The sequence below is a fragment of the Rhipicephalus microplus genome, chromosome 5 (assembly GCF_043290135.1).
Source record: "Rhipicephalus microplus isolate Deutch F79 chromosome 5, USDA_Rmic, whole genome shotgun sequence".
Classification (NCBI taxonomy): domain Eukaryota; kingdom Metazoa; phylum Arthropoda; class Arachnida; order Ixodida; family Ixodidae; genus Rhipicephalus; species Rhipicephalus microplus.
Window position 1 is genome coordinate 150,004,892 of NC_134704.1, and position 17,138 is coordinate 150,022,029.

At 46.8% G+C, this 17,138-nt stretch overlaps 1 protein-coding gene across 1 annotated transcript in view; it reads right to left on the minus strand.

Annotated features, from left to right (window-relative positions):
- Positions 1–10,045: 10,045 nt before the first annotated feature.
- Positions 10,046–17,138, minus strand: part of LOC119174181 (uncharacterized) — a 90,184-nt gene continuing 83,091 nt past the window's right edge. Inside the window, exons 2-4 of the mRNA XM_075896043.1 lie at positions 16,647–16,937; positions 14,762–14,859; positions 10,046–10,436 (exon numbers count right to left, since the gene is read on the minus strand). Of these exons, the coding sequence (XP_075752158.1) occupies positions 14,791–14,859; positions 16,647–16,937 (360 nt within the window). The 3' untranslated portion in view covers positions 10,046–10,436; positions 14,762–14,790. The remainder of the gene's footprint in view (positions 10,437–14,761; positions 14,860–16,646; positions 16,938–17,138) is intronic.

Genomic DNA, 17,138 nt, shown 5'->3' on the forward strand with positions numbered 1-17,138 from the left:
GGCGACGAGCACGAGCCGCCGCGGTCCTCCGCGCCCGCCTATCCACTTCGTCCATGCCCCACCAACGTACCTACACGTACGGTGACGATCCAGGAGACTAATAGAGGCACTCGTTTTCCGCGCACCCAGGCACAGCCCGCGCAACAGTCAACCGGGTAGTAGCGGTAGAGAGCCACCTTGAATATCTCTGATCAGCTGCAGTTAGTATGTACTTCTATGAGACAGTGCCATTGATTATACTGTTCTGGAGATACTGCTGGTTACGCCTGACGCGGGACAAGGTTAGAGTAAGAGGAGCTTCGCTCCTAGAGTAATGTCTCGGAGGTACAAAGAAAGGCATATCTTGAGCCCACCACATCTCCAATTCGACATTGGGTAGGCTAGCTACGTGCACCATTTACAAACGCGTACTACAATCAAGTAATCATTAACAAAATACACCCAACGCACTACTCGGACACCAGTCCATGGTGTTGGGAGCAGACATTTCTCACCCATATAACGTAGAAGTGTAGGCTCCGGCCACCCGATATTATCTAGTCGTTTATTAAAGAAAACCAATTCGAGGTGCCAGTGAGAGGTCTGGTTTGCGAGGAAAGATCGGAACCGAGAGCTAAGTTGCTCTGCTGAACCAGGTGCAGCAGGCCGCAAAGACCAGTGGGCCCTAGTCTAGGGGTACCCGCCCACCTTCACATTAGTCCTATTCAGTAAAATGGGGTTTTTCTAATACTACTACTCTTGACATATTGAACGTGAATTTAGCTCGATATGGGTGGTTTTTGTGATTCTTATGACGACGACTTCGGTAGCAGTCACATTTACTTATCGTGTAGAACAATGTATTTTCTGCCGTGTGTTCTCCTTTTGAATCTCAGTATTTGCATTGTCGAGTGAAGTTACCTAGTTGTCGTTGTGAAAAGTCGGCAACTGCTATTTTTTTTATGAGGCAAACACAAATATTCCGAAGGCGCTTCTACGGATGTCCTATGGTTGTGCAAGTGCAAGCTTTCCCCGGGGGAATTAATATCTTAACAAAGGTTGTGGGAGATGTGTTTTCTGTGCTTCCGTATGGTACTACTGTAGCGCCTATGCAGCGGTACTTCTGTAGCATTGCATAAGTACTTCAAAAAAGACACGTACGAATGCACAGAAAAACATCACCAAGTGGCTGCACATGGCCGCAACGTAACTGTGACACCGTTGTAGCGCAAAACTCAGTGATCTTTGTTGAATTTCAACCAACTAGCCCAAAGCAGCGCCTTATATTCTTGACTAGAACAGTAGATGATGAACACGAGTGCACAACGTACACTGGGCAAGAATTTTGTCGGTCGTCTCAGTTCGTTCTAATTTATCTTCTACGTGAATGAGAACTCTGTCGAATATTATAATACCAGCACTATATCACTAAAGCGACACAAATTAAGCTAGAAAAGCACTGAGTGAACTCTATCCTTGCAATGTGACATTTAACATGTGTTTCACTGCTTTACCAGGACTACCTTAGCCTTCTCAAATGTGCAGCTAGACAGTTTACATAAACATTAAGAGATGACTCTCAATGTAAGCCATAACATGTGGAAACTCTCACGCCCTTAATGACAGCAATTCGAATCAGTAATTAAAGAAGCGTTTACTATATGTGCTTTTAACCAACACAAACTCCCAAAATGACATTGGCTGACCACGCTGCAGGACGTCGGACGCCTCCATCGTAAGTAAGAGACAAAAGTCTTCGATGGTTCTCATGTAATGCCAAGTAATTCATGAGCCTCTTTGTTTGCTGTTGAAGCTTGCTAGCTGGTTTTCATCAACAACTGTAGAGGTGGCTTTTGAAAATAGAAATGTACACGAAGGTGACATTTTTATGAGGTATGCGATTGCCCTAGGAGTGTTCTCACAAAAGGTGGCACCACACAATGGCCATTGTATTATTTCACAAGTTGCTGTTCATGCTCGCACTTTGCCCTGAATTTATCGTAACAAGTCTTTATTGCTTCATAAATGTATGAGTTTCGAGAAAATATTCTTAGAACGCGAAAAGTCTCTGGAGCTAACTCTTCAACAAGCTTCTCCCTCGTGTACGTGGCTTGTCATATTGTCACGTAGCCAGGAACGACGCAGAGTTCTTGGGAAAACTAGTTTTTTTATTAGAGCGAACCTGTGCTCTGAAAATGAATGCCAAAGAATGATAAATCCAGGTGGTGAAGGAACGGCCCACCGCGAAACGCTCTCCCTATCAAAATGAGATAGTCCGAGGGAGGAGGAAAACATGCACTTCGCTTGCGGCACAGTATGGGGTGCGGCCCACAACAGATAGCACGATCGGGCGCAGCCAGATGTTCGCCACGAAACACAGACGAGAAGGCATAGTTCGCGGCATTGCCCCCCGCGAAAAAAAGAGCATCGGCCCGATGCTACTAATAAAAAAAAAAGTAGTCAAGAAAAAGTCAGTCATCTGGCGTAGTAAGGCTTAAGCCTAACCACGTGGACAATTTCGGGCCGCGTGCGTCGTCGTGACATGCCATGGTCGCTGTCGGGGACAACCTCGTAGCTGAGTGGGCCTACACGTCGCTGAATTTTATAGGGCCCGAAATACCGACGCAGGAGCTTCTCACTGAGTCCGCGACGTCGAATAGGGGTCCAAACCCACACAAGATCACCTGGGTCATAATCGGCGTCGCGGCGTCGGAGGTTGTAGCGTCCGGCATCCACGAGGTGTTTGTCTGTTATGCGCACTCGAGCAAGCTGGCGGGCTTCTTCCGCGCGTTGTAGGTACCTTTGGACGTCGGTGTTGAGGTCATCATCTTCTACGTGTGGAAGCATGGCGTCGAGCATTGTCGTCGGCTGTCGCCCATAGACAAGCTCAAATGGGGGCAATTTAGTAGTTTCTTGGATAGCTGTGTTGTACGCGAACGTGACGAAAGGGAGTACGTCATCCCACGTCTTATGTTCAACGTCGACGTACATAGACAGCATATCCGCGATCGTCTTATTCAGGCGTTCGGTAAGCCCGTTGGTCTGGGGGTGATACGCCGTGGTCTTCCGGTGATCCGTGTGGCTGTAGTGCAAGACCCGTTGCATAAGCTCTGCAGTGAATGCCGTTCCGCGGTCCGTGATCAGTACTCCAGGGGCTCCATGTCGCAGCACCACTTGGTGGATGAAAAATTTGGCGACTTCTTCTGCAGTTCCCCTTGGGAGCGCGGCGGTCTCTGCGTAGCGCGTCAAGTAGTCCGTGGCTACTACAATCCACTTGTTCCCGGCCCGTGACGTGGGGAACGGTCCGAGAAGATCCATGCCAATCTGTTGGAAGGCCCTCGATGGTACTGCAACCGGCTGTAGGAAGCCGGCGGGTCTGGTCGGCGGCGTTTTTCGGCGCTGGCAGTCGCGGCAGCTCCTGACGTAGTGGGTGACGTTGGACGTGAGACGCGGCCAGTAGTATTTTGCCTTTATCTTTCCCAGCGTGCGGGCCGTGCCGAGGTGCCCCGATGTCGGGTCGTCGTGACACGCTGCCAAGATTTCGTCACGGAGACCAGCGGGGATGACGAGAAGGTACTTTGTTCTCGTTGTAGGGTCAAAGTTCTTCTTCACGAGCACCGAACTTTTCAAAGCGAAGGTGGTGTAGTTGCGCTTAAAAACCCTTGGCACTGCGGCGTTGTGTCCTTCGAGATGTTCGATTAGGGCGCGCAGCTCGGGATCGGCACGTTGTTGAGTGGCAAGGTCACTGTCTGTCACAATACCAAAAAACGGGACGTCATCCTCGGGGTCCTGTGGCGGCTCCTCGACGGGAGCCCGTGATAGGCAGTCGGCGTCCGAATGTTTCCTGCCGGATTTGTAAACGATGGAGACGTCGTATTCCTGCAGGCGCAGGTTCCATCGCCCAAGGCGGCCTGAAGGGTCCTTCAAGTTTGCGAGCCAGCACAGCGCATGGTGGTCGGTTACTACCTTAAACGGCCTGCCGTAGACGTATGGACGAAACTTTGAAATGGCCCATATTATCGCAAGGCACTCTTTTTCAGAGGCCGAATAGTTCCTTTCTTCTTTGGAAAGGCCACGGCTGGCATAAGCGATTACTTTTTCACAGCCGTTCTGTTTTTGTACAAGGACAGCGCCCAAGCCTACGTCACTTGCGTCTGTGTGCATTTCTGTCTCTGCAGAATCGTTGAAATGTGCAAGCACAGGTGGCCGCTGTAAGCGATTTTGCAGTTCACCGAACGCGTTCTGCTGTGCTTCCTCCCAGCGAAACTGAACACTGTCTTTCGTCAGGCGCGTGAGCGGTTCGGCGATTTTAGCGAAATTTTGCACAAAGCGTCTGTAGTACGCGCAAAGACCGAGGAATCGTCGCACGTCTTTCTTGTCTTTCGGCCTCGGGAAACTTGCTATGGCTGACGTTTTTGCGGGATCAGGTAGGACACCCGCGGCGTTGACGATGTGGCCCAAAAACTTCAGTTGGTCGTATGCGAAATGGCACTTCTCAGATTTCAGCGTTAATCCCGACGCACGAATGGCTTCGAGCACAGACTCTAGCCTCGCCAGGTGTTCGTCGAAATTCCGCGCAAATACGACGACGTCGTCAAGGTAAACGAGGCAGGTGTGCCATTTCAGGCCGGCTAGTACGGTGTCCATGACTCTTTGGAATGTGGCCGGTGCCGTGCATAGCCCAAAAGGCATTACCTTGAACTCGTATAGTCCATCCGGCGTTATAAATGCTGTCTTCTCACGGTCCCTTTCGTCGACTTCGATTTGCCAATATCCGGTTGTCAGATCCATATGAGAGAAGTACTTGGCATGGCAAAGATGGTCGAGGGCGTCGTCGATTCGAGGGAGTGGATATACGTCTTTTTTCGTGATTTTGTTCAGTCGCCGGTAGTCGACGCAGAACCTTAGAGTGCCATCTTTTTTCTTGACGAGCACAACTGGGGCAGCCCAAGGACTTTTGGATGGTTGTATCACATCGGCGGCGAGCATGTCGTCAACTTGGCTCCGAATAACTTCGCGCTCGTGGGCAGAAACACGGTAAGGCGACTGCCGCAATGGTCGGGCGTCCTCTTCGGTGATTATGCGGTGCTTTGCAAGGGGTGTCTGACGTAGCGTCGAAGTCGACGAGAAACACTCGCTGTAGTGGCGTAACAGAGCGCGTATCTGTTCTCGTTTTTCTTGCGGTAGCGCCGGATTCACGTCGAAGAGATGAGCAGACTTGATGTCATCCGATTGGCGTTCAAGGTTGGCGACGGCAATCACGTCCCTTTCCTCCGGAATTTCTTCGAGCAACGCGATGGAAGTGCCCTTGTTGAGGTGCTGATATTCTTCAGTGAAATTCGTGACTAGAACGTGCGACTTTCCCTCGACCAACCGTATAATACTTCTTGCGACGGAGACACCGCGGTCCAAAAGTAAACTGTGGTCGTTCTCCACGATGGCGTCCGTGTCCGGAGTGGTGCCCTGAGAGTAAACGGCGATCATCAGGCTTGCACGGGGAGGCAGGGTGACGTGGTCATCGGCAATCCTCAAAGCGGTATGCTGTTTCGCACTTCCTTTTGTTGTAGCGCTGCGATCAGCCGAGAAACTGATCGACTTGGCTTGAAAATCAATAATAGCACCATTCTCAGTCAAGAAGTCCATGCCTAGAATCACATCGCGGGAGCAGCAGGGCAATATGACGAAGGCAGCAGGGTAAGTGGTGCCATTTATGGTGACGCGTGACGTACAAGTTCCACAAGGCGTGACGAGGTGGCCTCCCGCAGTACGTATGTGTGGACCGTCCCAGCTAGTGGCAACTTTCCTCAGTTTCGATGCAAATGGGCCGCTCATCACTGAATAGTCGGCACCCGTGTCGATTAGTGCAACTACGTCGAGGCCGTCAATGCACAGTTGTATATCAGAAGTGGTCACTCTCGAGTTTCGGGTTCGTCTGGGCGTCCTCTCACGGCTTGTTCGCGTTGATGGTCGGTGTACAGGCGTCGTCGTCGTCGTCTTGGTAACTGCGGACTTGGTTGCATCGGGTAGCGGCGGCGCCATGTGGCTGTCGTCGTGCTGGGGAATCATGTCGGGGACACAACGGAGCGTCGGGCTGTGGGCGCATCGTGCATCTTCGTCCGTTGCGCGTCGGTGCGTCGCTGGAGGGTTTTTACTTTGCGGCCGTGGTGCAACTTCACCTCCCGAAGCTGCAGCTCTTAGTTTCCCCTTCCTGGGCTGGGGGACCTTCCGCGTGTGGAGTTAGAGTGGCTACTGCGGCTTGTTGATCCGTAGGGGTGGGGCGACGGTGACCGGCTGAAGCGAGCTGGTTCCTGGCTAGTGCGAGAGAGGTACTCGTTGATCTCCCTCGGTCGTTGGCCGGGTACGGGGCGTGGTGCGTCGACTGAGAAACCTGGCAAGCCGAGTTGTCTGTAGGGGCAGCGACGATAGACATGGCCGGCTTCTCCGCAGTGGTAACACAGCGGACGACGGTCGGGGGCTCGCCATACATCGGTCTTCCTTGGCGTCGGAGGTTGAGCCGTAGGTAGTCGGGCGGGCGACGAGTAGTGGCGTCGCGGCGACTCTTGGCGACGAGTTACCAGCGGGCGACTGGTGCCAATTGCAGCGGCGTAGGACATCGCCTGTAGCTCGCGTGGTGCTTCCGGAAGCGTAAAGGTGCCCAGTGCTTGTTGCACCTCCTCACGGATGACGTCGCTTAAGGAAGCCACTTGTGGTTGCGGCACCGCTGGAAAAAGTTTCCGCAACTCCTCCCTTACTACGGCGCGAATTGTCTCACGTAGTGTATCCGTCGGGATACGTGTCCCGTCAACGCAGTTCGAACTGCCCACGTCGACAAACTGGCGGTTACTCTGCCTAGCGCGCATGTCGAGGGCCTTCTCAATTGTGCTAGCCTCAACGACGAATTCGGCGACGGTTTTGGGGGGATTCCGGATAAGCCCAGCAAACAGTTCTTCCTTCACACTGCGCATTAACAGCCGTAACTTTTTTTCTTCGGACATTTCCGGATCAGCTCGCTTGAAGAGCCTTTTCATTTCTTCAACAAAGACAACAACCCCTTCGTTAGGGTGTTGCATGCGCGTCTGCAGCATGGCCTCGGCCCGCTCCTTCCGCACAACTGTGGTGAATGTCATCAAAAACTTCCTCTTGAATTCCTGCCACGATCCAAGTGTGCTCTCGTGATTTTCAAACCACGTTTGAGCTGAGTCGGCAAGGTAGAAGAACACGTGCCTCAGCGTCTCTTCGTCGTCCCAGCGGTTAAAGAGCCTGACCCGTTCAACTTGCTCCAACCAGTCTTCGGGATCCTCCGAAGGAGACCCGTGGAATGGTGGCGGCTCCTTGGGTTGCTGGAGGACTACAGGGGGGTTTGCAGGGTTCGTCATAGTAGCAGCGTTGTTCATGGTGGTGGTCACGACGTCTTCTTTCTTTACGTTTTCCGGAAGCAGTCCAAACTCCGGCTGAAGTCCGAGCTGTCGGCGGCTGGCGCGAGTTGGACTTGCCCGACGACCTGTCAGGGGTTCAGGGTTCATGTACCCAGCACCTCCACCAGATGTCACGTAGCCAGGAACGACGCAGAGTTCTTGGGAAAACTAGTTTTTTTATTAGAGCGAACCTGTGCTCTGAAAATGAATGCCAAAGAATGATAAATCCAGGTGGTGAAGGAACGGCCCACCGCGAAACGCTCTCCCTATCAAAATGAGATAGTCCGAGGGAGGAGGAAAACATGCACTTCGCTTGCGGCACAGTATGGGTGCGGCCCACAACAGATAGCACGATCGGGCGCAGCCAGATGTTCGCCACGAAACACAGACGAGAAGGCATAGTTCGCGGCAATATTAATTTTATCTTTCCGTTAATATTTTTGTACTTTACCTTCTTGTGTCTCAATGTCTCATTGATGCGACGTGCACCACTATTTGTAAATAGTAATGGGTGTATTTAGGCACGCATTCATTTGCTGTCTCCACTTTATAGGTCGCGGGTGTTGACTTTATGTAAAAATATAATTGCTTCATGGCTCACATACAGGCTGTTTTTCACGTGCGTCGAATATGGCTGCTTTGTGTATAAAGCACTGCTTTAAGCGAACTTTTGGTTGCCTTCCACTGTATACAATGTGAAAGAGGCCACGCATTTGAGTTCGCTCACGAAGTATCTAAAAATAATACGAAGCGGTAAAATTGGGTCAATGTATTTTATTATTTTAACAACCAACAGCAGTGGCAAAGAAAAAAACAAGAAGGAAGTATTCCCTCGATCAGCTTAACCGAGATTGGCTATTGTTTGAGGAAGTGCAACGTGCAAGTGCTTTCTTCGGTTGCAAGCACACAAGCTCCACAGCACGGCCGTCGCGTGATCCAGAAAGCCTGATTCACACCGCAATTGCAACGAACAGGAACGAAAAATAAACCACGAGGACACACCTATACACACACACAATAGTAAAGAAAAGAATAGAAAGAAAGCACTAGTACGAGAAACAGCAAGCTGGCGACCATACAGTATTGCACCTATGGGTAAAGTTTATCTGCAGTTTGCTTTCCAAAGCATCCGCTGTACAGAGTCGTACATTTTTAATACTCATACCTTGGTTTGTATAAAGCTCCTATAGTCTTCTGCATAAGGAAACATCAATTGAGGGATTTGTAAACGTAAATTTAATTTCTATCAACACTCGGCAAACTTAGGCTGTTAGAACTCCTTTAATAGTCATGGTCTATGTGTCATAAAAGTGGGCGACCCTGTATGTGACGCTGTGCATAAAGCTTTCAAAAGGTTCTGCTAACTTTGCTTCCCTAAGGGTATGCGCTGATCAAAAATTGCTGTCTGTGTAGCAGCATAAAAACAACCAGCGTGGATTTATCATAGAGAGGAATATACTTCGTTGAGGCTTGTTATATAGTAAGCTCGCTAATAAGTACGGATGCCGATAAAAATGGCTGCTAAGTTAAACGAATGCGACCATTAGACTGAATTATCGCAAAAGTTTAGACAGTGGTTGGTTAGAATTACGGAATTCTATTGTTTCTGTATTACTCATATAAGAAAGTTAAATTAAAGCCTATCTGGCTGCAATATTTGCACTGGAATACAATCTTGAATTTCGGGGATCTTATCCATTCGTGAGGAAGGCCTATCTTACTCTCCCTTATTACTAATTATATAAGCACTAGCGTCAAACAAATTGCACCTGCATTCGTTAATCAAGCCACAATGAAGCCACGAAGTACAAAAAGGAAAGCACTGGTGAAGTTATTTGCGATACGTACATTCGTCACAGCTCGGCATGCTCTTAAATGTACAAGTTTCTCGACCGCTATGTACAATTCCCACACGGTTCCAAATTCCACAGCAATTCCACCGGTGGAGGGAGCAAGAACAATCAATAGCCAACATGAAAGACGAACAGTCAACGAGCAACCGCAACCAAAGAGTCAAACGTGCCAGCATCAGGTGTATTACATTTGACTAGCAAAAAAACAAACCAAAGTAAGAAAACTACGTCCGTTGCGGTGCTTGAAATAGGGTCATTGTGCCTACAATAAAAACTGAAACAGTTCTAAGCTGCGCACTGAACCAAACACCCTTTTACGCGACTAAAGGTGTGTTAGCATGATGGTACGCCATCCGCCTTTTTAATTTCACCTCAGCTGAAATAAATGTTTGTAGAGTGTAAGAAGATCAATAGTACCATAAATACTTATTGATTAGTGTCTTGTGATGGTCCGCTTGTTAAAGAAGCCTTCTGGAGACTTGGCGCCCCCGTTTGAAACGGCTAGACTGTAACGCATGTTTATTGTCAATTCACTTGGCATCATCAGTGGATGGTACAGTGGGTGTATCGTGGGACCAAATCGCCGGATAATAAATCAATGGGGCATGTGAACTTCAACATCCACACACCTTGTGCGATATGATATAAAAAACCAAGGAAAGTGCTAAATAACAGTTAAAAGCGATTGTACAATATTTTTGAGCAAATGCGATTTCGATGCTGTTTTTTTTTACCTGGTAATAACTTTCACGTGTGCAAACAAAAAATACAGAAAATTGAATGGCTCAGAAGCCACAGTTTAGCATAGAAATGTTAACTAAACAATGTATGTGGAAGTAGGCCGATGCCGACGAGCGGCACTTAAAAATACATCTTGGTCCCATCGATGTGTGGTGCGCATCTTCATCTCCATGCGATGTAGAGACGACACGTGCAGATTGAAGTTATTTCATTTCGTCGAAGCATCGCAGGCTCTGACGCACTGTTTCTTGACCCCCTATTCTTCCATTTCGCTCTTGCACGAGATGTTTGGTCCCAAATTATAGTGTTGCCCCGAGCACCGGTCCGCCCCTGGAGAAGCGCTGATTCGTCCAAAGGATTCAATCTCGACCCTTGCTGCTGGATGAAAAGCAACAATCGCCGCCAGAGTGAGTTGATGGCTGGTGATGGTTCCAGCCCCCAGCAGCAACTGCAAAGAAAGTGAGATTAACGAAATATAAATACAGAAGAAAATAAAGGCAGATGGTTAACAAGACACACGATGGGGTTTTTTTACGTGCACTGGGACAGAGGAATAATAATATGAAGAGAAATGGAGAAACATGGGAAGGGCAAACGAGCATTATTCACGCACCCGAAGGTGTACATAAGTAAAGAAGGCGTGCATAACTTTGATTTATGTTCGTTTTTAAAGCATTCGACTACGGCTCCCCAGCATGGCCAGAAACGAGATGTCGCTTAACAAAGGCCCACCGCGAGAAGAAACCGAAGGAGGACCGAGTGGGCTCACTATCACGCCCCAAGTCTACGCTAACGGCTGGAGAGGCGTGTACAGTCAAAGAAATTTAAACCATGGCACGTGAGCTTTATCCGTGTTTACCATAGCACAATTGTATTGAGAAAAAGATGGCGGGAGAAAGAAAGAGAGAGAGGGAATCAGAGTAAGAGTGTGACACGTAAGAAGGCGTATGACGCTATGGCCAGAAATTATGCCATTTCAAATTCTGCTTGGGGAAGTGACAAAAGAAGAGAGGAAGATGAAATCGTGCCTAGAGAAGAAGGTAAATTGGAAAATGCGAATACGAAACTGCATTTAATGACAATTGACGTCCAAATCAAAGAAAATTAGCAATGCAATGAGTAGCTTTACCGAATCAATGCGCATTGACATCTTCACCATGACGTATACCTAACTGTTCACTTCTATGTCACATATCACAAGATCTTGCAAAATTACACCTGTTTTTTTGGGGGGGGGGATAACCACCACCACCACCACCATCACACTCATCATCATCATTATCATCATCATCCTAACTACACCCACTGCAGACAATACCTCGCACATATTCCACCAATCAATCCAGCCATGTGCCTTCTGCTACCACGTATACCTGCAAACTTCGAATCTCATCGGCTCATGTAACTTTCTGTCTCCCCATCATGCGTTTACCTTCTCTAGGAATCTAGTCGCTTACCGTTTAAGACCAGCGGTTATGTTGCTTACGCAGTACGTGCCCGGCCTAAGTCCATTTCTTCTTGATTTCAACTATGATATCCTTGACCCCGGTTTGTTTCCTGAACCACTCTGCTCTCTTCTTGTCTCTTAAATTTACGTCTATCATTTCCCTTTTAACGGCTCACTGCGTCGTCCTTAATTTAAGTTGAATTTACAGGTCGCCAGGTAAGCACCAGTAAGATTCAGCTGTTATATACCTTTCTCTTGAGCCATAGTGGTAGACTACCACTTGTCGGGTTTCCGTGACGAACTACACCGTGTTGAAAACGAACGGGAAAACGCCCCCGTACTCTTTATTTACTCTGAATATATACATGTGCCTGTATGGCACGCATGTGCAGGTCTTTTTCCGGTAGGGGCCGCATGGCACAATGTAAACATGATAACAGCTGAACGATTACGCCACGCCATTCATGATATAAGAATGCTCGATGATTGTGCTCTGCCCTCCCATCATTACTTTTGTATTGAGTTTTTTATTTTGTTTTTTATTTATAACATACTGCAGACCACAATTCAGTCTCGACAGGAAGAGCGCTAATTTTACGTATGAAACAGGAAGTCCAATACAAAATATCAATACAGTTACACCAAGCAATATACAAAACCTCAAACATAACTCAGAAAGAAGCCTGATATTTAAACAAGAACTGCAACATAATACCTCGATATAAATACGGTGATAAAAAGATAACAACAATATGATACAAAGAATACGGTGGCACAAAGAATTAGACAGGGGTAACGACTAATTTAAGAAGGTTAATTCGTGGAGTTCCACACCGACACTGTTCGAGGGAAAAAAGAATATTTGTATCTGTCCTTACAAAATGAGGTGCTAATGCAAATGTGTGATGATGACGTCTACAGCTCGTGGACAGGGGGAAACATATAACGTGGGGGCTATGAATAATTAATGATTAATAAATGATTCTAGAAAGTTCAGGCGAAGTATCCAGCGGCGTGTTTCGAGCAGCGGAATGTCAATTTGTATCAAGAGCTGTGTGGGGGAATCGGTAAATAAATTGATCAGCTTATCTCTAGATTGATTGATTTGTGGGGTTTAACGTCCCAAAACCACCATATGATTATGAGAGACGCCGTAGTGGAGGACTCCGGAAATTTTGACCACCTGGGGTTCTTTAACGTGCAGCTTTTCTCTAAATTCTCTCCCTTATTTAGTGTTGTGTTTACTGTATGTGTTCCATGTAGTACACGCGTACTCTAACTTGGGTCGAATGAATGTCACATAATGTACTGCTGGCAGGGGAATTTCAAATTTTGTGTTTTAGAAAGCCAAGTTTACAGAAAGCGGAGAAACAAATATTGCTAATATATGTGTTCAACGATTAATTGTTCGCAATTGTTACACCTAAGTATTTGTAATTTTCAACTTTCCTTAGGGGTGAAGTGGTCAGTGTGTAGGCATATTTTAGTGGGCTTGTCTTGCGTCCTATGCGAAAACTTACTATTTTGTTTAAAACCATGCCTGTCCTGTCACAACAAGATTGTATGTTCTGCAAACTTATTTAAAGGTCTGTTTGGTTATGCACTGTTGTTATTTCTAGGAATAAAACACAGCCCCGCCGTGGTGGTTTAGTGGCTAAGGTAATCGGCTGCTGACCCGCAGGTCGCGGGTTCAAATCCCGGCTGCGGCGGCTGCATTTCCGATGGAGGCGGAAATGTTGTAGGCCCGTGTGCTCAGATTTGGGTGCACGTTAAAGAACCCCAGGTGGTCAAAATTTCCGGAGCCCTCCACTACGGCGTCTCTCATAATCATATGGTGGTTTTGGGACGTTAAACCCCACATATCAATCAGGAATAAAACACAATCATCCGCAAACAATCTTATCTGTGTGCTATCGGCGTCAAATGAAACCCGCACACCGGCAAGCCTTCATGAACACTCGGGCGGTTATGTAAGCGATGCGCAACTGATTTATTTGTGGTAAACCTGCGTGCGCAGACCTATTGCCATTATCTGTGCAAGGGAAACTGCGTTATCGACTTTCAACTTTGTTGGCTTGCCTACCGAAGTCTGCAATTGCACGTGACTTCTTGTCAAGGGGCGATTGCGTCTTCCGGCCTCGATTTTTTTTAATATAGGCACGTTATCATTTTTTCGTCATCCCAGACATAATCAACGCTGTTAATATACATCTTGTCGAAGGATAAGGTAACTTTTTCGTGTTTTTCCTGTTGTTGTTTTTTTTCGCTTGCCTGCAGTTTTCGTCTGATGCCCCGAAAATTCCGAGAAAGGTCTTCATCGATCGAAATATTAAGGTTCTTCAATTTATATTCCCTTTTTAGAAAAATGAACTTGTCCCTCGACTTGAAAGCCTTGCGATGATGAGTGGTTTGTGTTCGATGTCGGTTTTCCTAAGGTATTCGTTCCGTAGCTATATTGTCTAGCTCAAGGATGCTCTGCAAAAATGTCCTTCTTTACAATCATTTCTAAGGTTTCCGAGTTTTCCCCGTTTGTTTAACTCATTCCCTAAATTCTTAGTTTAAAAAACCAGCTCCACTTCTATAGTTCACCTATGTTTTTTTTAAGTAAATGAACTACATTGCTAATGTGGCGAAGCGGTTCCTGGCAAAAGTTAATCTTTTATTTCACTCTCGTGATTCAGCTCCGCGGTTACTGTCCTTAGTAGACACATCTGGAACTTCGGTTTATATAGAAAAGGCGGGATTTTCTTACATGTTCGATTTCTAGACTACGTCAGCGCTGTTCTTTGAGTACCCCTTTTTCTTGAGCTCAATCTTTTGCACTGTTCTGTTTCCGAAATATCGTACAAACACGCCCAAACTATGTTTTACAGTGGGTACAATAATGAAAACTTAAAGGCTTATCGGCAATAACAGCATCGGATTCGACAGTTTGAAATGCAGTGAAAAACGATGGTTACTCAATCGTAACTATTTTTGCCTAAGTACTTTCATAAACATCATTATTCCTGTGTTGTATTGCAGTAAAAAAGGAACAACTTTATTAGGGCAAATCTGCTTGATTTCTGGTTGACGCTGGCCGCGCTGGCGGTCGTTGTGAATGTTGCTCGCAACAATTGCACTGTGAAGGCTTTCACTACACACAGTTTTCTCGGACGCAATAAACTGGTACTTCGCTTCTTGCTCTCGTTAGGTCTACTGAAGTAGTTTTCTGCTAGTGGCTGCATTTTTCATTTAATGCCTAATGATCTTCGACCCAGTTGTGACCACCACACTGGAGCATTACAAAAATGTGCGCAGCTTTGCAATATTTCATGGTCACTTACCGGACGAGAGCCCTCTTCTGTTCTTGGAACTACACGTAGACGAGGCAGAGCCCGAAGACCAGCGTTGCCACTGAGAACACCGCACCCATGCTGGCGCTCTGAAAGCAGTTCGTCGAAATCAGAGGTTACCGTGCATTTTAGGTAAAGAAGCATATAGCGTATGTCCAGGCCTATGTTGATTGTAAATAAAAGGTACTCGGACTGCAGCAGTTTCTTCAAAACATGGGCTAAGACTTTAAAGATTTCTCTCCCGGAAATACCGACAAATTGAAACTGGGGAACCACGGCCACTTTATGGCTCAATTAATAGAGCAACAGAAGGTTAATTCTAAGGTTGTGGGTTCGGTCGCCACCGACGGTAAGTTATTGTTTGACGTTAATTCATTTTTTAAACATTTGGAATAATTTCTAGAATGTTAACAATATCCAGAATTTTACGTTCTAAAACCACGATATGATTATCGGAGATGCCGCATTCAGTGGAGGGCTCCGGAAATTTTGACCATCTCGTGTTATTCAACGTGCACTGATATCGCACAATACACGACGTTTTAGCATTTCACAATGGCTGGCATCGAACGCACGAGTTTCGGTGCAGAAGCCGAGCACTGTACCATCGAAGAGAACATAATTACTATACAGTACAGTTAAAAACTATAAATAATGTATTGCATGCTTTCCATGGCTTCATGGCTAGTCGGCTTCATTACGTTTCGTCTAACAAAGAAAAAAGTGACTCGATGACGCGTTATGCGTTATTTAACAAATATGCTCTTTTCCTTTGGTCCGGCATGGCTACTGAAACTAATCGCTCACAGTGCTCTTTGTGGAGCTTATGAGCGGAGTATTGCGGTCTCGGCTGTGCATGTGTTATCGGGCACTTGGTGGAAAGGCGCCTGCAAATAACACAATGTTCTGTTGTTTTCTTTCTTTTTGTTTTTTAACTGTTTCACGTGCAGTTGTACTAAACAGACTCCATGCAGTCGAACTACACAGCAAAAAGAAATGACTTCAAAGAACGCTTGGGGTCCTACTGTGGTCCTAGTTTCATTGACACTGTACTGCATCAGCCGTCGTAATTTCAAGCAGTTAAGTTTTCACAACCAGTGGACTTTTCGGGAGATGAAAAGCGTTTTCGATAGCGCGCCCTACATGAAATAAGTGGAGGCGACACAGTAAGCGCACGTCACACAAAGCCACCTCAATTCTTTTATTTCTATTTAGGCCACAAAAACACAGATATTATGCCATTATTGTTTTCTCTCGCAGTTAATGTGCGTTAAATTTTTACCGCTTCAAAAAAAAACAGAAGATCTGATTTGTTTCGAAGCCTATCCTTCTATGATGGCAAAAAAGTCGATACTTTTCCGCTATAGAAATCACATCAGTCCTCGTATTGTGAGGTACTTCTTCCAGCCAGCTCGTTTTTTTGAGTAAACTACCAATTTTTGCAAGAAATTGTGAACGGCAGAAACAGCTTTATAAGAAGTATAGCGATAATAAATATAGCGTGTGGCCACATAACTTGACCATGCTTCGAGGTACGCGCTATTAATCTTGTTTAAGCTACATATATGTACTAGAATAACATTTAATACTCGAATAAAATATATGAAATAAATGCTGGCGCGTAAATTGAATTGTTATTAGACATGTGCTCGCAAGGATCCGTAAAACAAGGGGGAAAACGTCTATCATAAACGCCTCTCCAACAAAATGACTTCTATGAGGTAAGGTTACTTACGTTCCGGCTATACTGGCAGGCATACCGACCACAACTTTTACAACCCGATGGGACCTGTTCAACAAAATCTACTGCGGGCCCCCGAGAACTTCGTTACAAAGGCGTTTCAGTGTAACTGTATAACCGCGAAAAAGCACTCACGCTTGGCTTGGCCGTTGTGGTAGCCGGCGCTGGGGTCGTGGTGTTCGCGGCCACCTGGTTGTGGGCTCCGGGTGTAGGCACGCCCGTGCTGGCTGTGGAGGGGGCAGTAGATGGCGCTGCCGAAGAAGTGGTTGGCGTGGTGGGCGTGGGTGTGGTCGAAGGCATCGTCGTCGGTGCTGTTGTTGAAGAAGAAGATGTTGTGGTCATCTCCGGTGCCTTTGTCGTTGTTGATTCTACCGCCGGGGAAGCAGTTGTTGAGTTCTCACCATCAGATACCAAACCCGTCGCCGCCTGGGAATGTAGGGCAGAGGAAAGAATTCGTTTCGCATTATTCCACTTCAAATGAATGTAACGGCACCACTTACACCATCTTACTTTTCATAAGATAATTTGTGAAAGCACATGACACACCAAACCCAAATAGACACTACTAATATACCATATTAACAACGTCACGTCCACACTGTTTCACTTATTACACGTCCTCTGCAA